The sequence below is a fragment of the Nematostella vectensis genome, chromosome 1 (genome assembly GCF_932526225.1).
Source record: "Nematostella vectensis chromosome 1, jaNemVect1.1, whole genome shotgun sequence".
NCBI lineage: Eukaryota > Metazoa > Cnidaria > Anthozoa > Actiniaria > Edwardsiidae > Nematostella > Nematostella vectensis.
The window spans coordinates 14,702,146-14,726,132 of NC_064034.1; the positions used below are offsets into that span (position 1 = coordinate 14,702,146).

The 23,987-nt window shown below is 40.6% G+C and overlaps 2 protein-coding genes and 1 long non-coding RNA gene across 3 annotated transcripts; 2 read left to right on the top strand and 1 right to left on the bottom strand.

Moving 5' to 3' along the window:
• Nucleotides 1–347: 347 nt before the first annotated feature.
• On the top strand, nt 348–9,079 carry LOC5515978 (5'-3' exonuclease PLD3). The gene is made up of 6 exons (XM_048724937.1): nt 348–938; nt 1,734–1,942; nt 3,005–3,152; nt 3,444–3,639; nt 4,612–4,780; nt 8,303–9,079. Exons 1-6 carry the CDS (start codon nt 455–457, stop codon nt 8,546–8,548), a joined length of 1,452 nt encoding a protein of 483 aa, XP_048580894.1. The 5' UTR covers nt 348–454; the 3' UTR covers nt 8,549–9,079.
• On the bottom strand, nt 8,995–21,878 carry LOC116612213 (glycine dehydrogenase (decarboxylating), mitochondrial). The gene is made up of 24 exons (XM_048724929.1): nt 21,379–21,878; nt 20,078–20,156; nt 19,215–19,350; nt 18,906–19,070; nt 18,616–18,693; nt 17,926–18,088; nt 17,652–17,763; nt 17,490–17,580; nt 16,742–16,944; nt 15,767–15,825; nt 15,489–15,575; nt 15,305–15,385; nt 14,979–15,164; nt 14,645–14,829; nt 14,343–14,418; nt 13,618–13,743; nt 13,079–13,158; nt 12,824–13,006; nt 12,136–12,392; nt 11,973–12,065; nt 11,704–11,811; nt 10,982–11,046; nt 10,748–10,828; nt 8,995–9,971 (listed from the first exon to the last, which is right to left on the bottom strand). Exons 1-24 carry the CDS (start codon nt 21,643–21,645, stop codon nt 9,837–9,839), a joined length of 3,096 nt encoding a protein of 1,031 aa, XP_048580886.1. The 5' UTR covers nt 21,646–21,878; the 3' UTR covers nt 8,995–9,836.
• LOC125561210 lies at nt 13,722–15,166 on the top strand. The gene is made up of 2 exons (XR_007307242.1): nt 13,722–13,777; nt 14,520–15,166. It is a non-coding gene; the product is annotated as an uncharacterized LOC125561210 (long non-coding RNA).
• Nucleotides 21,879–23,987: the final 2,109 nt, after the last annotated feature.

Consider the following 23,987-nt stretch of genomic DNA (forward strand, 5'->3'; position numbering starts at 1 on the left):
TAGACTAGGTAGCGGTGGCTAAGATATGCAACTAGGCGCTTCAGTTGTTTTTACCCATGCTTACATGCGGGCTTGTCGCGCAGTCTCAAAGCCGGTTGATGGCAACCTTTTGTCAAACGACTGTATATTATTTTTCGAGGCGAAAATATGCAAATTAAAATCGAAATCGTGCAAACGGAACAAGTCGTCCTCCCCGTGCGCCTGATTTCTTTTTTTTTTAACTGATTTTGTAGAAAAATACCCGCGCACTCCTATCATGGCCAATCCGAGAGGGCGACTTGGGGCAAGTCTAGGAGCTCGCAAACTGATTACGGGATTTTCTTTGGGAGTCCTGTGGTATAACGGATTACCTGTGGTATCAAAGTTCTTTGAAGTGAACAACAGAAGTGCTTCAAAGGCATGTGACTTCGAAAGCGATTAAAAAAAAAAAAAAACGAAATATGATCTGTTAGGCATGACAGAACCAGCGTATACCAGCAGAGGACGAAACGAGAAGTATTTGGGAAGATACACCATCATGGCAGCTCCGGAAGTTGTGAGCTCTCCACAAGAAAGTCTAAAAAGAACGCACGGGAGAAGAAGACGAATATTTATCGTATCTTTTGTGTGTTTCCTTGCGATTATTATTGTGGCTGTTGTTGTTCTGCATTTCTATTACAACAGTGGCGTGACAAAGAGTTCGCAAAGCGGTCCTTGCAAGGGTGCGTGCGTTTTAGAAGTTGTCGAAAGCATCCCCCAAGGACTCACATACCCTTCGAGTGAAGTCGTTCATCCTTCGATATACAGTGGCTGGCTCAAGCTCATAAGGTCCGCTAAACAGTCTCTAGACATTGCTGCTGATTACTGGACACTTAGAGGGGTGGATACCGGCACTGATGATCCCACCTCAAAGTGGGGGGAGACAATTTTTCAAGAACTCATTGCTCTTGGAAAAAGTGGTGAGTTTTGGGTTTTTGGTAGCCAGTGAATAAGAAATATAATTAAGGCCTTTCTTCACTAGGGAAGGAAACAGATGTAGAATGAAGTGAAGACAATGTGACAAAACGCTTGATCCATCTGTCACCATTAAAGAAAGTCCTCAGTAATCAATAAGCGATTTTAATGACAAGGGGCCTGTGGTGCGGCGATAATAAAACCCGTCAGCTAGGAACACTTAAAGGCCTGTAGCCAGGGGGGGTGGGGGTTCGGAAGAACCTCCCACTCGACGATTCCCCTCGCTCAAAATCCTGGCTACGGGCCTGACTTAGCATGTGAAAATCAGTGCTAACGGGATGCAAGCAGAGGAAAAATGAATGGGACCGCCCTAGGAATCCTTTTCTTACTTTTCGCTTGCATCTCCTTTGTGTTGATTTACACATTTGGAGTTATCATTTTTCATCACCACTTCCTTCTCAGCCTCTGCTCCCTCCCCTAGTGAAAAGAGGCTTCAAAAGAATCATAGCTGTCAACTCTCCCTAATTAGGCAGGAGTCTCAAGATTTTGAACATTTTCTCAAGCCTGATTTTCTTGAAAATATCCATACATTTGCTGTATTCTCCCGCATTAGCTATCTTGGTTTTTCACTGTATTATACATTCACTGTATTTTCTAAAGATTTTTCCTAAAGTGAGGTTGACAGCTAGCAGAATTTACCAAATAATGGTAATCATGTTGATCAGTATGCTACCCCTTTTTTAAGCCACTTACATGGAAAACCTCCAGCTTATTTATATTTCCTTCAATCCAAATTTTAGGTGTAAAAATTAGGATTGTGCAATCAAAGGCACCCCCATCGCAAAACAATGATACCAAGATACTTTCTAAGCTGGGTGTGGCTGAAGTACGCAATCTTGATATGAAACGACTTATCGACAGTGGTATACTGCATACTAAGATGTGGCTAGTAGATAAGAAGCATTACTATCTTGGTAGTGCCAATCAGGACTGGAGATCTTTGACTCAGGTCAGTGTATCATTCTGTGGACATTTTTAAAAGCAATTTATAGGAAGAAATGAAGAATTAAACTGGCATGTATCAATAAGGTAAACTTTGTGCTTATTGACACTGTAAACAATTGTCCACACTTTTGACCACAGGCATACCCATTACTTTTTAGATGTCTAAAAATGTTTTTCATTTTTTTCCAAAAGACATCATTCCGAAAACATACCTATGTACCTCTGTGTGTTTACACAAATTGCACGGCTATTGTAGATAATTTTATTCCGTATTCACAGGATTTCTTTCAATGTTCACTTCTTGAGTATCTTATTTGGTGCATGATTTTCCAATTTTTCACACTTCAAATGAGTGTGGCACAAAGCTTTTAAATTTTATGGAGCAACCTCACTCACTAGAACGAATCGAGGAGGTTAGTGGAATACCAAACCACTGTTGCAAAAGGAATTCAACCAAAACTAAAATTCTGGACTTTCCAGCAAGTCATTACTTTTACCTGCTTTGCATTTATTTTTTCCCCACTGCATTTGTGTTGCATACACACAAATTTCTATTTGGTGCTTGCAGGATTACCTTCCAGGAGCACAGTGTTTGTTCCTTCCAGTTAGCAAAGAATGTCTGTAAGCAAATAGATGTTTTTTGTACATAACAGCGACTCTACTTAAACATTCAAAAGCAAATGCAATGAAAGTGTTGAAATCGCAATAGCCATTTACGAAGCAGGGTTGGATCCAGGGTTTCTAAATGAGTGGTGGATAATGGCCGGATAGATGGCTTATAACTGACCTGACCAGTGGTTCTTGGTAAATCACAATACTTTACACTGAATTGGATTTGTTGTGTCAGCAAAGTCAAGCAGGTGAAGGCATATGGACAGTACCTCCTGTCCCTCCTTCCCTTATTTTCTACAGAAAATAACAAAATCCAATCCACCTCCCCTGTATCCGCCCTTGGAAAGGGATATTTTTCGAGGTGTATTTTTTGAAGAACTACTATGTGAGTAATTTATGCATATACACATGTGTCTGTTGGTTACAACTTGTTTTTTTTTTATTATTTTTTTAGGTGAAAGAGCTGGGCTTGATGACTTACAACTGTTCTTGCCTTGGTGAAGATATCTCAAAGATCTTTGAGGCTTACTGGATGTTAGCTGTGCCAGACTCTAAAATCCCTTCACCTTGGCCTTCTAGATATAACACCAGTAACAACAAAGGTTTGTGTGCTTATATGGTGAGCAATGAGTCCCCTTCATTAAAGGGACACTGCATCCATAATTTCGGCATGTATCTTAACAAATGTATCACTGACAGAAGGGAAAGTTTTCAATAAGTATTTTCCATGAAGGTCCTCCCACTTTCCCACCCCTCAGTGTTTATTTGGGAAATTTAAGAGCAGATGTGAAGCACTTCACTGCTTTTAAATTATCCCAAACAAATGCCCTTGGTTTTTATAGCAAAACAGAAGGTATAGTAATAACTGGTTTAAGTGAGAATGTTGCTTTTAGTTACACCTGCTTCAATAACAATCAATGGAACCATTGATTCCGGCATCTATTTGGCGTCATCCCCACCTGAGCTGTGCCCTTCTGGCAGAACTGTTGACATAGATGCCATCCTGGATGTTATTGCTAAGGCTAAAAAGTTCATCTACATTGAAGTCATGGACTACTTCCCTACTACCTTATACACTAAGACCAAGAAGTGAGTATTTCAACCAGTTTAGTATTTGTACTTTACAATAATTTAGCTTTCTTGTGTTAGTTGTGTAATTTTTGCTTTTATTTGTGTGGCATGTTTTTTGTGTTAGTTGTGTAATTTTTGCTTTTATTTGTGTGACATGTTTCATGGAAGCAAAATGATTGGAAGAGTGGATTACTTTATAGAAAATGTTCCATATTCCAGAGGTTGTATATAAGAGGAATCAGGGGGCACATTCCACCATCGTATAAATTTTGTCATTTTCATACATTTAAAATAATTTTAAAAAAAATCTAAATACCAAACACTGTCATTAACTTCTTCTCTCCCGAATTCTTATTTAGTTATCTTTTTATTCACCCAATCTGTGCTTGTAACAGAATGATTTCAGCGCCAGCCAAATGAAAGTCATGAGAATTCAAGCAGAAGGCGCATCACATTTATGTTTTTATTTTGTAGGGGGGCTCTGGCCAGAAAATTTAAGGATTCCAGACTTTTAAGGCCCTCCCTAAACCGTGTATTAATTGGAGACTAACTCTACTTTTTAAATCACATGCTGCCCAAGGCTACTTTCAGTACTGTATATGGAAAATCTGTTTTTATAAAAAAATCTTTATCGTAAAAAAACAACATAGCTTAAAATATCGTGCTTGAGTCTTTCTTTATTTTTTCAGGATAGACTGATCATATAGTGTCTGCTCTTTGTTCCCATTAATGCTTGTATTACTAAAATCAGGAGTCACCCTAGATAAGCTTTCTGTTATTGCTTGTAAATATTGTTTAAATAAACAAATATAGTGAGTTTGAAGTTGTCTTTTTCGTGTTTTTATGTTAAAACTAACAGAGGGTGTATGTAAAACGAACATTCAGCCTTTGTATCATAGGGTACCCCATATTAATAAAAAAACACAACTTCGCCACAAAAGTAAGTCGAATGATGTAGGTGTAGACATTGGTTTACTTGTTTTTGTGCAGGTATTGGTCTGTTATCGATGATGCACTGCGCCAGGCCGCATTTGACCGCAAAGTGAATGTGCGTCTTCTGGCTGGTTTATGGAATCACACTCGCCCTGATGCTAGAAATTTCCTCCGATCTTTGGCAGCCATCAATGGGACTGACCATGGCAAGGTCAGCGTGCAAACGGTACGTTTAACGAAAGAATCATTCTAAAACAAAAATCCCCTTTCGAATTCCGCTAAAATCACTCATTGCCAATGCAGTCTGGCTTGCTTGACCAAGAAACCATGTAGAAATTTTAGTGAAGTTATATCCATAATACCATACTCACCTCGGATTCTTTTGTTTTTGAGGGACGATTACTAGCCAAATTCCCTCGAAAACACAAGATGGATCTAAATTTCCCTCATGCATTAATAATAAGGGAAATTTAGAAAAAGAGAAAGTAATCTTTTGTCTTCTAAATTTCCCTTTACATCAGTGCATGAGAGAAATATAGAACCAAGATGCTTATCTTCTAGTTTCCATCAGGGAGACAAATAGAAGGCAGGTTTCTGATAAGCGCAGGAATAGACCCTGCGCCAAGAGACCAGAGTATTTAATCTCGTGATACCCAGGATGATTTGTATTGCTGTACGCATGCGTGCTAATGAAACAAAGAACTAAGCTGTAGAGCAACTATGTAAATCAACTATGCTTGATTTGAGACTTGTTCGTGAAAATGTGGTGGTGAAAGTTATGGTATTGGAGGTTGTTATTTCATATATTACAATCACACCATTTGGATATTGCCAAGGGGTATTCGAAGAGAATACTGATACTTTCCTCGCCACACTTTCATGAATTGGTTGAATTAGGTAGGAATAGTGTATTTCTTATCTGACTAATCGATAAATGTAGTAACTCAGTTTTAAATGAGGCTAAATGCTCGCATTTAGGCAAGGTTAGACTCACAACACAGGGCAGCGTCTCAGATATCTAGAGGTTATGCGTACGTGACCTGCGCCGGCGCGCGTGGTGCAGCGGTATGCTTTCGAAGGGTAGTTTTGCACCGAGCGGCAAATCCTCTCTGATCAAACGTCGTTTCGTGCTAAGACGTAGGAAGCGATTTAGCTATTTTTTCGTCACATTTCTGGTTTTTCTTCGGGGGTATGGCGGACAGGCCTTCGAGCGAGTTCATGGAAGCTATCCGGGAGGTGATGAGGGAGGAGATTAGCTCTTTTTTCCAATTTCCGGCGGCGAGCAGTGAAAAACCAATAACATCGAGTCCACGACGAGACGAAAACGGGGTCGGCGGGGATTTTCGGCGTCAGGTACCAGGGCGACTCCCGTAACGCCAGGTATGTTGCCAGATACCGTCAACACTTTCTCTATCGCGTCGGCGCCGTCCGGTGTGGCGGGTTTGAGGGCTGCTCTCCCGTTATCGGTCGCCTAGGGCAGCGTTGACTTGACGGCCATGATGATGCATTCTCCGGCGGTCGGCGAGCCATTTATTGTGGCATCTGGTTCTCGCCAGTCCCTGCAAAACTGGTATCATCAATTGTGGGCGGGCGGTTCGTGGAGCTTAGCGAGCTTTTGACTTCAAACCTGCGAGAGGTAAACTCGGAGCCGCAGCTCTTTATGAACGGCAATCTTGTACTTACGACGGCAAATAAGAGACCTCGGCGGGTCATCGAGGATATTGGGGCGTGGTGTGAGGCGTTTTCGATCTATGCGCTGATCCTTTGCTCTCAGTTCCCTCAGAGGAATAGGGATTTACTGCTGTACAAGTTAGGGATTTTGCGCACTTATCGCCAGTTCGCCGGTCGCGTATGGCTGAATTACGATAGAGCGTTTCGCGAGCACGCGGCCGCGGCCATGCTGACCGATTGGTGCCAACTTCACCCGCAGATATTTAACGTTTGCGCAGCGGGAGCGTTAGCCCGCCCGGAAGCCGGTAGGGATCGCCCTACAAGTTCGGAGGCATGTCGCTCGTGGAATTTCGCCAGGTGTTACTTCCCGGGGTGCCGCTACACCCACCAGTGCGCTTACTGCGACGCACCACAGCGCTTGCCGGTATCCTACGACATCATGTTAGTGATCTTTCGTTCCTTAGACCTGGCTCTCCTTGATCATGCCATGTTCTGGGCGGCGTGTAATCTGGCTTACTTTGGTTTTCTAAGATCGGCTGAGTTCACGGTCCCAAATGCGAAAAGCTTTAGTCCGGCGCTCCATCTTCAGTTGTCCGACTTGGCTTTCGACGAACGCTCTAACCCCTCTTGTGTGAGTGTGTGGATTAAAGCTTCTAAGACGGATCCCTCCCGCAAGGGCTATTATATCCACATCGGCCGGGGTACTTACCCGCTGTGTGCTGTCGACGCTCTCTCGACTTATATAATCCGTAGTGGGGATGTTCAGGTCCCTCTCTTTCAGTTCCAGGATGGCCGACCGTTAACACGTGCAAAGCTGACGACATGGCTGCGCTCGATAGTCGCGGCAGCTGGTATCCCAGGAAACTTCTCCAGCCATAGTTTTCGAATAGGTGCGGCCTCAGTAGCGGCCCAGAATGGGATTCCAGATCATTTGATCCAGACTTTGGGACGGTGGAGAAGTGGGGCGTACCAATTGTATATTCGCACTCGGCTATATTCGGCCAGTGCTCTAGTTGTGGCGTCGCGCCGTTTAGCGTCTGCGGTGTAGCGGCAGTACTTTAGCTTGCACAGCTTTGTAACCGTATAGGGCTATTAAACCGTTAGTGAGCTCTTAACTTATTCGATCTGGTATTTTGGGTTGGTAGGGTGTGTGTGTGTGTGGGGGGGGGGGGGTAGATACGTAGTAGTGGTGGGTGCTTAGGTCATTTTGGTGGGAGGGTCAATGTCTCCCATGTTCCTCTCTCCAAGCACCTTAGAGAACATTTGGGACGGTGACATGGTTGCCATGGTTACCGAGCGCAGCAATCTCCATTGGGCACCCACCCGCCAAACTCATCTAGTGTTGATCAGTTTAAATGACCAAAAGTTTAATACAGCACCGATGAAACGAAGCTTTGAATTTATCATCTATTCATAAATTTCCTGTTGGGCATGCCCCTATACCCCCCCCCCCCTTGATTGGTCCGTGACCGTTTGGAATCAGTCAACTTTTGGCCTGGATCCATCCCTGCAAAGTAATAGCATGGCATCTTGGGGACTTTAGTGATTAAATGTCCCCTCAACCTCGGGATGACTAGTTAATGTCCCTCCGCCTGCGGCCCCGCAACTTTTATCACATTTAATTCCCCTCGTGCCATGCTATAACTTATAATAGTCTCCAAGAATTTATTCCATATCATGTTCAAACAACAAAATATACTAAAGATTCTCACAGAGAAGTGAAGTGCTCGAGCTCAGATAAGCTGGTCATTCCATTGCAAGGGTGAATCTATATTCTTATACAGTACAGTAGATTTGCCTGGGAGAGTTGGCACATTTTCCATCCACAGGCCATATTTATACAAGATCCCCTTTTTCGTTGCATTGCTGTCTTGGCTCATTACAAGAGACCATGATCTCTTGCTGATCACTAACCCTTTGTTTCGTGGCTTCTCTATTTGTTTTATAAAAGAAAATGAACAAAAACTTAGTGTTGTCCACCAAAAAAAAAAAAAAAAAATGACTTTAAATTGCAATTGTCTTTCTGTCCTGTCCATCATCTCTCTGTCCGGCATTGACACTTGCTTTTGTCCTACAGCGGTTTTTCCATGTGCCAACTTACACACCCGCCCAAGGAAAAATTCCGTTCTCTCGAGTGAACCACGACAAGTTCATGGTGACAGATAACACCGTGTATGTAGGTACTTCCAACTGGGCCGCAGATTACTTCCTGTACACCGGTGGTATCGGCTATGTTATCAGAGGCTCTAATAATGTGCGGGCTCAAGTGGAAGCTGTGTTCGAGAGGGACTGGAATTCAAACTACATCGAAGATGTTTTGTAGACTTAGGAAACTGCGCCCTTCCAATTAGTCAGCTTGGAAGCTGCTCTTAGTTTCGTCCACAAAACGACACAAAGCGGCTAGTCCGATGGAATTGAAACAAGTCGAAAAATATTGAAAGTAGGTCGAAATCAAAGACAAATGAATGAAAGGAAATCTTTGAAATCATTCACCATCTCAATGGCTTCCCACAACTCTTTGCGACTCGCGCATAAGACCGAGGTTCGCTGGCAAACCTCCATGTTTTTACAATTTTGTCCCCCTGACCTAGGTTTCATGCTCGCGTCGCTAAGATTTGTGGGAAGACACGGTGAAGGTGAATTGACTGTCAGTCGCAAAGCTAGGCGTTTCCGAAGTGACAAACCTCGAGCCTATCAATAAGTAGTTGTTTATTAGCTAATTAATCTTAATATCATGTCATCGTGTAAATCCAAAAAAGTCAAGCTACATACAAGCAATACTTTTCTTTATTTGGTCTATTTGGTTAATTTGTTACAGATCCTTTAGTATGTTAAATAACACATATCAAAAGTGTAAGTGTTTTCAATTAAGTACCAAAAAAAACCCCAACCCCAATACTAACCAAAAACACACGCTTAAACTAAGGTTTAATCGTGTGCTTGTGCGCAGACGAAAACATTATGCAATATTGTCCAAACTGGACCTAAATAGCCTGTTAGCCTGCAAACCAGTATGTTTTTCTAATGTCTCCCAACCCCTTTGCCCCCCCAGCAAATTTCCGCGTTCCTTTCCCTCCCTACAGTTACCAGTGCGCAGGCTAGAGCGTGGTTTATGGGGACTTCACGAAGGCAAGTGTCAGCCATGGCCCTGTATCCACAGGGACGTAAAGGGGCTGTACCAAGAAGCATGAAGCTCTAACGCTTATTGATAGAGCTGTATACAAAAATCAATGGAGTTCTAAAGCTTACTGATATAGCTGTATGCAAAAATCATGGTGTTCTAGAGCTTACTGATATAGCGGTATAAAAATCATGTAGTTCTAAAAGCTTGCTAATATAGCTCTATCACAAAGCATGAAGTTCTAACGTCCACTAATACAGCTGTATCAGAAGCATACAGAAATATTTGTTTTTAAATTGCCAAGGCACTTTGGTCTCCATTTGGCTAACGTGCTAGTCCTTTGACTGTATTTCAAGACTCCTGGTCGGACTATTTGAAATCCAAAAGACAAACTACAAGTCGGAGGCATTGTCTTGCCATGAATATCCCCTCATTGCGAGTCATCCATGATAAACCCATGGCAAGGGGTATAAAAGATGGCAGCTCTCCTCTAAACGAACGTCTTGGTCTTCTCATAGTCATAGTCCTCCAATGGCGGGCATGTGCACACTAAATGCTGGTCTCCGTGCTTGTCATCCACGCGGGAGCAGCCAGGCCAAAACTTATTCGTGCCGTTCAACCATGGCTGTGGAAAGAAGAACATATGGGCTTGTCAAAGGGAGAATCATATGTATACAGGAGTAGATTATATTGGCAAGTGAGAGTGTAGCCAAGATTTTTCTGGAGGAACGCAAATCACTAATTAATATACATTATCTCATGTTTATCTTGGGCAGCGGAAGGGGTGGGGTAGGAGGCACGCCAGCGGCACATAAGCAACCAACAACAAATTTAGAACAGTTTAAAATCCTGTGCATAAAAACCTAGGTTTAAATTCCCCGCGTTTTTATAATACCGCTTAAAAATTTGAAACCACCACCCACCCCTCCCCCTGAAAGCCACTACCCATCCCCTCCCCCCAACTTTCGCCCCCCCTCCACCACTGATGGGACCACTCCGCCGCCCCTGTATATTGACTATAAAGGCACGCCATGTCGTATTTGCTCACAGGTAGCTACGTCCATGACATGACAAGGATAAGCACTATAGTAGAAGAAGAAAAGAGTAGCCTGCGCAGCAAACGTTTTAGAGGAAATAGAGAGCGAGAGAGAAGTATGACGACGCGAAGATCGGCCAGGAAGGATGAAGTCATACTCGCTCTCTTTTTCCGCTGAAACCACACAGAAACGACGCTTGTTTCGCAAGGAAGAGCGGCAATGGGACCAATATGCATTGACGGATAAAGAATATTCCCCACCTTCCCTATGATGATAATTGAGGTAGTTGAGGAAGGATAAGTAGAGCAAAAGGAATTAAAGAAAGCAAATAAACAAATAACTGGTTTTGTCTTGATGTACTCACAGCAGGGAAAGCTGCAACCTCTCGACTGTAGGGGTAGTCCCAGTGATCGGACATCACAACAGCTTGTGGGTGGGGCGCATTCTAAAAAATCATAAGAATTAAGCCATCTTGTTTAGTCGTTCGTTGTTTTGTCTACCACGGGTCTACACATAAATGTATCTGTATTGCTTACGTTGAACACGCTTGCTAATTTTCCCATGGAAAACAGTTAAAAAACAATAGGATAAAGCCTACCTTTAGAGGGTTATTTTTAGGATCCCATACTCCGTCTTCAATGTTACGAATCTCCTCTCTTATACCTAAGGGTAAATATTGTAATTATAATTGATATTGAAGTGTGGATATTTTGATTTATTTATTTTCTTGAGAAAAAATTGTGAACTCGCCAGCTATGAGAGATTGTGTCTATCGGTATTGGACAAATCACCGAAGTTCGTTTTGAGAAACTTCTTTAATAATCGAAATAAAAATTGCTTCGGAACATAAATAGAGACATCGATGATAGCTTTATAACATTAAGGCCTTTCGCGGGTAATTGTGTTTAAAAATTCGCTCAAATCGTAACAATTCCATGGAAATATCGAAAAAAAATCGAGTGCCAATTTCTAACTTACTCTTCGACATTTCCAAGGAATCGATTAGGTGGTCCGCTTGTCATGTAAGACATCAAGTTGGACTGACCTCATATACGCACAATGGAGTGGTTTGCAACTACAGTTTTTTTCAGATTTTGTACCAAACCCACGTGCATCGCGCCTTGCCGATTAATAATATTATATATTTATTTTTGAATTTTAAAACTAGAAGCATTGGTAATGATATTCGCCAGAGATCAGATCGATTGCATGCTCTGAAGGGGATACTAAACGGGTTTCAATTTTAACGATTTTTTTAAAACAATTACCCGCGAGAGGCCTTAAACGAGTCGCAGAGTTGCACTAGAACAGCTCACTTACAGATGAGGGCATCACAAAGTCTGTCCAGCTCCGCTTTGCTCTCACTCTCGGTTGGTTCTATCATCAATGCAGTTGACACGGGCCACGAGACAGTTGGTGCATGGAAACCTAAATAATCAATGATTTTTTCTATTATGTGGAACAAAATAAAAGGGGGAGAAAGGCAAAGTATTTGCGAGGGAAATAGGTAAAAGGCGAGTACGTTAGCATTGAACAGGTTTGGGAGGAGTAATCGGGAGGGGTGCTTAGATTCACAACTGCTGACATACCATAATCCTGCAGCCTCTTGGCGATATCCATGGCTTCTACACCAGTTTTCTTGTAGTCTTTAGCGTCGAGGATGAACTCATGGGCACAGTAACCTGAAAATCGCAAATTTCAAAAACTCTTATATGACTTATGTGACCAATAATTCCAATGAATTTAACGTACCATCGCCAACAAATAACACAGCATAATAATCCTTCAGCCTGGCAGCCATGTAATTAGCATTGAGAATCGCGACCTCGGTTGCTTTGCGGAGTCCCTTGCCTCCCATAAGCTTGATGTAAGCCCAGGATATGGGCAAGATAGCACTAGAGCCATAAGGGGCCCCGGAGATTACTCCGAAAGGCTTGGCGCCAGCAGCGATGGTACTCTGGGGTGGAACGACAGGATGGGAGGGGAGATATGGGATGAGATGCTTCTTCCTGGAAACCATAAAATAGAATAATCAGAGGGTACATAAGGGGTAAATTTCCGAATATCATTGAGCGCTTTAATAATCCATCGGCAATTGCGCATGACAAAATAATTGAATAAAAGACAAAAAAAGCTTCCGCTTTCTTATAAAAGTAGCTTGCGGTTCTTATAACACAGCATTAGGAGTCATCAAAAAACAAGAAAATAATCTAAAAGGAAAAGGGAACAAAAAATCCAACGCGATCTACTCAAAAAAACAAAAGCAAAAATATGGGGGTTATGGAGAAGCCTGCTCTTATCTAATGCTCTTTTACTGCCTCCAACTATAATATTCATTTTTTCATCGGTTCATGGAACCTTCAAATATGGTAAAAAGAGGCCCTATTTGAGTAAAAATCGATAAAGAAGACAAAAGCTCAAAGCACGGTAGTACACGTACACTCCAATAGGTCCCATTCCCGGTCCACCACCTCCATGTGGGATGCAGAACGTCTTGTGCAAGTTACTGTGCATGACATCAGCGCCATAGTCCGCTGGACGACACAGGCCGACTTGCGCATTCAGATTTGCTCCATCCAAGTATACCTGGCCGCCATGGTAGTGAACAATGTCGCAGATATCCCTGCAAACAGATTATAAGATAAACGCTGGAAAAATTTAAGGTAAACCTAGACAACATAGTGTATAACTTTACCTGATTCCTGCTTCGAAGATTCCGTTCGTAGATGGATAAGTGACCATGATGCACGCTAACTCGTCACTAAACTTCTCAACCTTAAAAAAAAGGCAGAAAACATATCAGCATCAGCTTCGGAACTAATCAATTCGCGGGCTATTTTTCTGTGACCGCCAACAATGGGGGTTGAATACACCTATATTTATGGTGAAGTGTGCAGTTGGTTATGAGATTTTGAAATATTGACAGACAGTATACTTGGAAATGTTATATCCGACGGCATCGTTAGCCAAAATAATTAATGATTGGCGTTGAGACATATTTAGTCGATGCTAAAAATTTTCTCTTGGTGTGCATTTATAAACACAAATAAACCTATATTGCAACTCCTATAATGTTACGCTTCGAAGAGAAAATAAAAAAACAAGCATTGTTTTTTAGGCAAATCGATAAGTGGGTGTTTTTGTAGACTCATCAATTGGTGCACGTTTTCTGACAAATTGTTCCGTTAACATGTCTGTACGGGGCTCGAGGACTGAGCGGTCAGATGAACAAACCTGCTTCTTCAAATCCTCCATGTCTATATCTCCACTTTTCCCGACTTTGATCACTTGCACATTAAATCCAGCCATTTGTGCGCTTGCAGGATTGGTACCGTGAGCCGAGACTGGGATCAAACACACCTAAACACGAGATCACATTGCTACTTATTAATCGGTACGCCGCCGTCAATTACTTTGTATAAGAGATAACATGAGAAATATTGGTATGTCCTCAACAAGAGATGACAATCAGCAGAATGAAACAATTTACTTTTAAGCTGTCCTTGTCTTCTCTTAACAAATACGATATCATGAAGCATATGGCTTGGGTTTTAAATATGTATTTGCTCCTGTCTATTATTGTCAACGTACCCCTCGCCTAACCTTTCTGTGCCCTTTGTCAAGGTAGCCTATTGCATTACCTTTCTGTAATCCTGTCTATTATTGCTAAGGTACACCTTTTTTTAACTTTCTGTTCCCATGTCAATTATTGTCAAGGTATCCCTCGCTTTTCTTTTCTGTAATACTATCTATTATTGCTAAGGTACACCGTTTTTTAACTTTCTGTTCCCTTGTCAATTATTGTCAAGGTATCCATCGCTTTTCTTTTCTGTAATCCTGTCTATTATTGCCAAGGTACACCTTGTTTTACCTTTCTGTGCTCTTTCTGTCTATTTTTGCCAGGGTATCCCTCGCCTTACCTTTTCGGTCCATTATTATCAAGATACCCCTCTCCTTACCTTTCTGTGCCCCTGTCCATTATTTTCAAGGTACGCCTTGATAACGCGCAGCCCTGTATACTCTCCCTGGGCACCACTGAAACATTTAAATAAGAACCATTATTCCCCAGAACACTAGATTCTTTCTTTTCTTCAACTTCTTCTAACTTTCCTTTCTTAACTTTTAAACATTCACAGAAAATACATTCAAGCTCCCAACGTCTCAGCAGTATTGATTCTTGACAGCTAGTAATTTTGAACCTGGATGGCAAGGGAACGGCACTGTCCAATTCCTGCAGAATCTACAAAGAGTCAAAGCATACCTGTTTGGCTGGAAGCAGACGGCGTCAAAGCCTGTGATCTCGCAAAAGTCTTTCTCAAACTCATCATACAGTTGTAAGTATCCCTTTGCTTGTTGAATTGGAGCATAAGGATGAATGTCCGCAAAGCGAGGCCAAGTAATCGGCATCATCTCCGTTGTACTGTTCAGCTTCATTGTACAAGATCCCTGCATCAAACAACACCATGTTTCGGAAAATCTGAGGCATTTCAGGTATGGTGCATTGAATCAGCCTCCATGGGGAAGATCTTTTAACCTTAAGACGTTGCTTTTTTAAGGGTGCCAAGTCAAGACGCTTACTTTAATTTCCTACTTACTAGAGGTATCATTGAGTGGACGAGGGAGATGTCTTTGTTTTCCAGCAGCTTCATGTAACGCACAACGTTAGTTTCTGCATGATGTGTGTTGAAGACTGGATGGGTCAAGAAGCTGCTAAGCCTTTTAAAGGGGCTATTGAGTAGGCTTTTATGGGGAACTTCAGCTAAATGTGTACCGACTTCAGCCTGAAAAAAATGGATATAAACATGATAACACTTCTAATGACACTTTTGTCTCAAGTCAGACTGTGATTCAAATTATTTATAAAATGATTATTTCTAAGAAGAAATATTACCAATAGGTTATGCTATGTCCTAGAACTTACTGCTTTCGAATCACAGCCAAACACCCACAGTAAGTCATCTAGATCTTGCTCCTTTACCGTTTCATCCAATGAAACACCAACCTATCAGTACACAGCGGTTAAAATAATCATATTCTGATAACACTGGCTGGCCATAACTTCCAAGTGTAATGGCAAAAATACACTAAGATGTTGCTAAACTTACTTTATCATCGCTGTATTTTCTTAGGTTGATTTTTCGTTCTGCTGCCCTTGCTATCATGTCTGATACATTTCCTGTTTTACTTGTAACCTGAGAAATGATACAACTTTACAAATAATCTTATAGGGTATATCTTAAAACGAAGGGGATGAGAAGGAAGAATGTGGAGAGGCCGAGACTGGGCCTAAGTGTGTAAGCGACGATTTGAAATCCAAGCAAAAATTAAGTGAAGTGAAGCTATTTCCAATCCATGTGTAAATGGAAAACAAATTTCTACCTACCTTTAGAGTGTCAAAAAAGGGATGGGCCTCATCAACAGTGTGGCCTGCTTGCTTTATTCCTAGATGAGAAGAAAAATTTAAAAGATATCTCAAACTTAATCCCATACTTCAGTGTATGAACAGCCATTCCTTAGGAAAACATAAAAAAGTGTAATATTTGCACTAAAGATATGCACCCCGCCCAAGTCATTAAAAAAAATTAAAAAAAAGATTTAAATGTGTTGTTCTATAGAGAACAATTGATTTTTTTATAGGGAGCTTCTCCTTGTCCCTTTGAAAGCAATTACCTAGTTATTCTAACATTAACGACACAGAAAAAAGGGGCCCGTTATCTAAATGTGTTGAAATACCGTCAAACATCGTATTTTACCACAAAAATTCATGTGAAGGATGATCCTCTTTATAGATTTATATATTTTGAACCCGAAATTCACATGGCTTAAATATTAGAAAAGTTCTTGGGACCTCGCAGTCACCCGGGTAACTCTTTGGCTTCAGCAGAACTTCGGAAATAGCCCTATTGTGCGTAATTATTTGGAATACGAACCAAACTGTTCTAAAACATGAAAGCGGTCCTCCAAAAGGAAAACATGCGAAATTTTGAGCAAAAATGCAAAAAAAAAAAAAGGTTTTAGGGCCCGAGAATTCTCGGGCGTTTCGAGAAACGGGCGTCTAGTCTATTTACACCTATTGTTATATCTATAAGTATTCTTAAGAAAGGCCTGCCAGGTACGATTTCTTACGTCTTAAAATTAAGTAAGCCAATCAATGATTGCAATTCTCTAAATGTAACAGATTAATTTTTAAATTGTCATTTTTTTAAATTTAAAAATTAATCTGTTTGGTCAATGTAACACCTAGAAATGTGACTTTGTAGGAAGTCTTCCCACAAATTGTCTGGATAGTATAATCTGATTGGCTCAACATTGTTACTATATATTTCTGTGTCCCTGATGTAAACATGTAACAAATTACCTTCTGCTAGAAGAAGAGTGGCATTGTGTACCCGCAGGGCTATATTCCTGAGTCCCTTAGGACCATGGTACACTGCATACATTGCTGACATGTTAGCAAGAAGAGCCTGTGCTGTGCAGATGTTACTTGTGGCTTTATCTCTTTTGATGTGTTGCTCTCTTGTCTGGAGGGCCAGTCGATAGCATGGCTTGCCATGTGCATCCCTATGGCAAGCCAATTTTGAGTGTCGACAGGGACCATTTTAGCCAGAAGGAAGTTTAACACATAATTTTACATGTTCTACAGGTTATTCACAAAGAAATGGTATAGCTGGAATGACAATGATTGAATTATGTGACACCGATTTCGTTGTTCATGACCAAAATCCATTTCTTGTCTGGGAATACTAGTGTGAGTCAATCATGCCCCAAGACCAATCAATTCCCTTGTTGTGTGTAGTGAAATGGTTTATGACCCGACAGTGAAAACAAAAAAAGCCTTTGATTGGTTTAGACTTTGATTGACTACCATGCTATTTTCCAAACGAGGCCACGCAACAACAAGTTTGGCTATGAATAATGCTAATGATGGGGACGATGGACATGATTCTGACCAAAATGGAGGTGATGATATGATGGTGATGAAGGCAATAATAATGATAACGACCTAAAGGCAACTTTATTTCACATAGTATTGCACAAAAAATATGCGTTTTCCAAGTAAGGAAGAAGATGATTGTTTTTTAGCTTCAAAAAAGATACCTACGTACTTTGTAACCCCCACCATTCTACCAGGCATCATTCTCTTGAGATTTCCCATGTCACGAATTGCAAAGAACCCAGCATGTGGCCCTCCGTAACCTGATGGAAGCAGTATAAACACTATTCTATGGCAACAGTGCAATAATTGTCGAATGAAAGTACAACAATACCTAATGGAACTCCAAATCTCTGGGTGCTCCCAACAGCCACATCACAGCCAAACTCTCCAGGAGGCCTGAGAACTGTCAAAGCTAATAGATCTGTTGCACACACCGCAAGGGCCTGGGAACAATAGTACAACAGTTTTCTAAGCTATTGTAAGCAATAACCATTTAAAGGTGTGTACCATCAAAGTAATAAAGCAACTCATGAGTACAAAGACATTTTTTATTACAAACCAGACCACATCTGGTGTAAACTAACGTAAATAATAAGCATCTCTACCTTTGATTCGTGTGCCCTCTCGACAAGTCCAGAGAAGTCATCAATGGATCCGTTAGTGTCTGGGTACTGGAACAGTACACCACTGATGTTTTTGTTGGAGAAATCAAAACTGTTTTTGTCACCTATTATGATTTCTATACCATTACCTTCAGGGCCAAGGGTACTGAAAAAAAAAAACCATTAAAAATCAGACAATAAAAGAAAGCAAGCCTATGTGTGTGTTTCAGCTTGTTTTCTTACAAAAAAATGTCAATAATAATATTATTGTATATTATGGTGAGTTATGATGACAACTGTCCTTTGTTCTTAGTCAAAGATAACCATAGTCTCCCTCCCCTTCCCTTGAGCGGCTAAGCAGGCTAAGATAACCAAGACTTCAGGGTTGGCTAGAAAATTGGGACAGTAAAACATGAAAAAAATAATAAAAAGTAAAAAGCTTTTTTTTCTCAAGCTATAATTCAGCCAGCTTTTGACTGTTCTTAAGCTGGCTTATTTTGCTGACAGACTACACTTAGGATAATCCTGTAACTTTATGACACATTTGTTACAGTATGACTCAAAAGCAGTCATACTGTAACAAATAGTAGTAATCAGTGCGGTCATGGGGCTCCTATCAGCATTAAGTCAGTGTCATCAGAATTATTGAAGAGAAGAATAGAATGCAGAAGTGCCTTGCATCCTAATATTTACCTTGCCCTTGTCTGTACAACAGATATTAACTGGGGATGGCAATTACGATCCACAAAGAACTTGGCCCTCTTGTTGTATCTAGGATTGGATTACAATTGTAAATATACATGCATGTGAAGTCAAATTATGATAATCCAAACAAAATCAGGAGGGTTGAATACTTTTACAGATTAGAAACTGATGCAGATTGCTTTGTTGCCAAAAAATACTTTGCGGTGAACATAGCGAGACTGTGTTAGCAATCTTTAGACAATGCTGGTGCAGTTTCCACAAGAAGCCATGGAAATTACCTGTAACACAAAGCCATGGCTTCAGCTGCAGCAGTAGCTTCGTCTAGGAGAGATGCATTGGCGATATCCAGCCCAGTCAGGTCACTGACCATTGTCTGGAAATTGAGCAGAGATTCTAGACGTCCTTGTGCCAGTTCTGGCTGGTAGGGGGTATAGGGTGTGGTCCTGTATACAAAAGTTTTATTATTACTGACCATGTCATTCATGATTCCTTATAAAATATGTTAATTCTTCAGATGGCACTAATTTGGGAATTTTTGTTGCATTTAAAGCAATTCATAACCTCCAGAAAAATATATCCTCCCTTACCATCCAGGGTTCTCAAGGATGTTCCGTAAAATAGTTGTTGGGACATGGCAGCTGTAATAACCCATTCCAATGTATGATCGCCATATCTGGTTTCCCTTAGAGATTTGTCTTAGTCTGCTTAACAAATCAGGCTCACCTGTGACAAAAATAATGGTTAATACATTCTGCTAACCACCCATTTTTGTTTTTTTTATTTTTGGTTTTGGGTTTGCTTTTCTGAACATTAGCTTTCTAAAAAAAACATGATTCTAAACAGAAAATGTATACGATAACCATCCTGCTTAATATGATACTTGTACTCCATACTATCTTTAATAATTAATAATCTTTATTATAATTGCAGTTTTGTGGGCATAATTTGCCCCTATCCACCTTGTCTTCCCATTCAATTGTTAAAAACCTCTTACCCAATTCCACCCCCTTCAGGATGGCATACTGTTTTTGAGAAATTCTGTATTCAGTCCCTGGTTTCAACTTATTTAGACATTCAATCTAGATCAAGTAATCAAGTGGGGTGGGGTGGGGGTATTTAATTTATTAGACAGTGTACTAGATCAGAAAGAAGAAAAAAAGAGCACTTCATTAAAAAGTGATAAACCTTTTTTTCAATTGCCTGACTCTTTGATTATTTGAAAAAAATAGGCAGATAAGCTGATAACGGCAGCCCTGGATTCCGGCAAAAAAATGATAATTTGTATTAAATATTTGATGCTTGTGTGTAAACAACAAGAGTAGTTATGCAATCATCAACTTGTAGACTGTGTAATAATGAGGAAGCTGCTGTGAAAATTGTTTGAGCATAATTACCTCAAATATTTATACCTCCTCCAATATTTTTGTAGTTTTTGCAAGATAAGACTTACTGATTGCCTCAGAGAGCTGTAAATCTTCTCTGTATCGGATGGATGATGGCACAGTCTTCTCTATCAGTTCTTCCATATTCTAGAGATTAGTAAATAATGATAACTGCAAAAACCTTTAATAGCGGGAGAGGCCACGGGATACCGTTGAAAACATATAAGAAAGAGAACTCAAAGCATTGTTTTTTTTCATTAAGAATAATTGTACTAAGTAACAAACTTGACTGTACTTAAGGGTGCTGGGACATTTCTTGTTACCTGGCAATTCAGTTGTTAGGCACACCACAATCACCCGGGAACTTCACACTTTTAGGTGGGAAAATCAAATGGCGGGAAAACAATTTACGCAAGCACAACATTCCTTGCTTCGAAAACAAATGCCGAAACTGGTGATGGTGATGGTGCCTGACAACGTTATCAAAATTTAGAGATTCATAAACAATGATGCCATGCCTAAATTCATTCCATTTCACACTTGATTGGCGGATTTATAATGTCTTGAAGTTTTCCTAGCAACGGTCCTCGGAGAAATGTCCCAACACAATAACTTACTAAGCTTAAATTGTATGTACTCATCAAACTCTTAATTTCCGGGTTTATACCAATATATCAGTAGTTTAGGACTTGAAAACAAATCATACCAAGTTTTACCATACGATGGGTTTTTGTGGGGTTTTGCCGCCTTTTAACTTAAATGTAAATAATATCGCACTCTCGAACAAAAAGTCACCCAACTTTTTGAAAGCACTCAGGAATCATGAAGGGTACATTTTCTATTATTTTAGGGCCTTGTTTTACCCTTTTATCAGAGCAATATCATTATTTTTCTTATTCAATATAGTCATCTAAATATTTCCGGCATTCCGACATAGGTGTCAAATTGTATGTGTTAACACCCGCTGTTCTCACTGCGCGCGGGCTCGTTTTATGGAGTCAACTTGTGAAAAGAAAGAGCTGTTTTTAAACGCTTGTATTTTTGCCTGTTGTCAAATTTCGACATTTTTTCTGATATCATATGAAAACTCTTTACCTATTCTTCATATTGGGATAAGTAAATATTAAAAAAAAGGGGCTGGGATTTAATGCTAGGGGCAGTTTAAGTTGTACAAATCTTCAAATCTTTTGTCTAAATAAAATGGAGATATTATTGTCCTTTAAAAGTATTCAAATGACAAAAGTGGATTGAAAATCGCACACACTTCAAATTGAACGTTAGTCAGAGGGAAAAATAAAACTCATAACCGCCAATGAAAAAAGTAGGTTAGCTGGAGAAAATGATATATGCTATCGTCTGGCAACACTACCTCTAATCCCATAAACTTGAGCATATCTTTCTGTTCTCCCTCGCTTGGCCCAATATGTCTTGCCGTGAAAGCATCTGAAGGAGGTGCTAACTGCTTCATTTGAAACGATCCCGGAACAGAAGAGCAACATCTCGCGGAAACAAAACTTGGCACATAAGAAATCTTCAGAGGTCTGCTGTGTTGGCTCGATTGCACAATTCTTACAATCGAACTTCTAGCGTTGCTTGTTCGAACGCTTCTACCGGCGCGAAAAACCGCTCTGTACATGATTAAGGCAATTTGTGAAGCCTTTTGAACAACTTAAGTTGAAGTACGGTAAGTTTCGGTAGTAAAATGGACAGTATATTCGCCGTAGCTATGACCTGCCAGTAGATCGTGGCATGTCTATGACTTTAGTTTGCGTGGAAAGGGTGGAAAGACGTAGACCTCAGTTTACAAATATGGCGTGTTGCAAATATGGTAATGTACAACAATCACAAACTGGTTTTACTCTTGTTTTGTAAAATCGTCACCAGTTACAGCTTTCAACAATGGTGAAAACAAATTTTATGATGAATACACTTTTCTACCCCACTAAAATCAAAACATATCGTAAAACAAAGCCGGCTTTCATTTGGGATTTCTTTTCGACCGTCGGGAGTCCTGTGGCGCCTAAACAGTACGGAGAGCACTGGGTCGGCCAAGGGTTCGGCCGTACAGTCGATTGACAAAAGGTTGTTCTCAACCGGCTTCGCGACTACGCGACAAGCCCGCATGTAAGCATGGGTAAAAACCACTGAAGGGTCTAGCTGCATATATTAGCCACCGCATATACGGTAAGACTGTAAGACTGAAGTTATGCGTTGGCTAATATATGCAGCAAATCGCTTCAGTGCTTTTTACCCATGCTTACATGCGGGCTTGTCGCGTAGTCGCAAAGCCGGTTGATGGCAACCTTTTGTCAAACGACTGTGTGATTATCGATTAACACAGTCGTCCCGAGTTGCGCAATATTATACGCAAGAGTCTTTGCCCATTCAACTGGCGCATTTCAGCAATCTTCGATTGCCGCCATCTTGAATATTGAAATCTCACCTGAGAATCGCTTGTACTTGTGCAGTCAAAACGGCAAGTCTGGCTATTTTATTACTACAAATGGAATCAAGGTTTTGCTATCTATAATGCCATCGCTTAAAATCATTCTCAATTTGGAATTTAACCCCGTATTATTTCGTCTTGGAAAGATTTGCGATTCCACACGAGACGAGGCAGACTCGATTCTCCCAATACTACTACTACAACAACTACTACTACCATCAGATACAAGTACATGAAGACTGCTACAAGGCCTAAGTTAAAATGCTCTGGGTGCTTGGGAATGAACTAGAGGTAATCTTAATGCATATGCCTAATTACTTTGTCTACTCGAACCCTGAGGTTTGGATCACTTATATATCAATCTAGCAAAAGAAAGCATAGATAAACTTTCAAATTCTGAAAAGGGAATTTAATTTGATTGAAATTTGAATTTTCTACAGAACTTGAAAGTGAATAACTCCAAGTTTTGACGGGATAATCTAAAACAACATATTTTCCTTAAGGGCCTATGGTACTTATCTCGTTGCTACGAAACACTGTTGCTATGAAAGGGAAAAACGCTACATTAACCCATTGACTCCTGGCTTTTTTGGAGCTGAATTTACAAAAAACAGACTGAAAACAGATACCTCCCCCCTATTCTGAGTTTTATACAGCCCGTCAAAGTCAAACACAGCTGCACCTAGTCAGCGGTATCCAAGCTTTCCAACAGTGCTTTGCGGTCCCCACTTTTAATCCCTCGTCGATGTGCTGAAGCCAGCACAAGTTGATGGTTGCTTGTATTTTTCATCAAAAATACAGCTATGAGCATATTAGGAGAGTGTCTCAGGACATCATGAAGTCTTTTGGGGCATAATTGAGTGCTTTGCTTATGGATATTTGCAAGCAAAGGAGGATTCATGATGATTTTTTCTTGTTTGGCTTTGCCCGGATGAGAAAATAATTTTCTAATGAATCACCACAGCTCTCCTAAATGCTGTCTTTTCTGAAACCAAATTGATTCCAAAATTGTTTACACTGCTATTATGGGTCTGTGTGACCTAGAATTGATTTGTTTGGCTTTGGGGTGAAAAGACTTATAAAAAACCATCTGACTTTGGGGAGAGGAGTGTTGACTGGCCCTCCCCTCGTGAATTTTCCCCTGGATCTCCCAGAATGCTTTGCAATACGTAAACATATTTTTGTGGTTGTACAATCCTTCAAGGAATGGGCATTGTGTTTTGAGGCCAAGGAAATGTACCTGGAGGATCAGAATAAAGGTATCTATTTGTGTCTTGAGCTGTGTTTGCTGATCTCTCTCCCTTGTGTGGTATTTTGAGCGTTTTATTGAGAGGGGTGATTCTGCTTTTCTCTCCTTGTTCGATTTGAGATTTGTCAAAGAACCTGTGCTATTATTTGGCTTAAGAGTAGATGCCAACACCTTGGTTGGATGCATATCTGCAAGACCATTTATCCCTTAGACTGATGCCTGAGTATCTTCATCTTGTTGTGTTTATTTTTAATTTATGAATTTTTTGGGTACTTCCCAAAGC

Excerpts from the sequence above, each read along its gene's own strand:
- LOC5515978 (XM_048724937.1), top strand. The coding sequence starts at position 455 with ATGACAGAACCAGCGTATACCAGCAGAGGACGAAACGAGAAGTATTTG. Across the intron at positions 1,943-3,004 it reads ACTGGAGATCTTTGACTCAG|GTGAAAGAGCTGGGCTTGAT; the intron begins GTCAGTGTATCA and ends TTATTTTTTTAG. Across the intron at positions 3,153-3,443 it reads TAACACCAGTAACAACAAAG|TTACACCTGCTTCAATAACA; the intron begins GTTTGTGTGCTT and ends TGTTGCTTTTAG.
- LOC116612213 (XM_048724929.1), bottom strand. The coding sequence starts at position 21,645 with ATGTACAGAGCGGTTTTTCGCGCCGGTAGAAGCGTTCGAACAAGCAAC. Across the intron at positions 13,007-13,078 it reads ATCTTCGAAGCAGGAATCAG|GGATATCTGCGACATTGTTC; the intron begins GTAAAGTTATAC and ends ATCTGTTTGCAG. Across the intron at positions 9,972-10,747 it reads AGGTTGCAGCTTTCCCTGCT|CCATGGTTGAACGGCACGAA; the intron begins GTGAGTACATCA and ends TTCTTTCCACAG.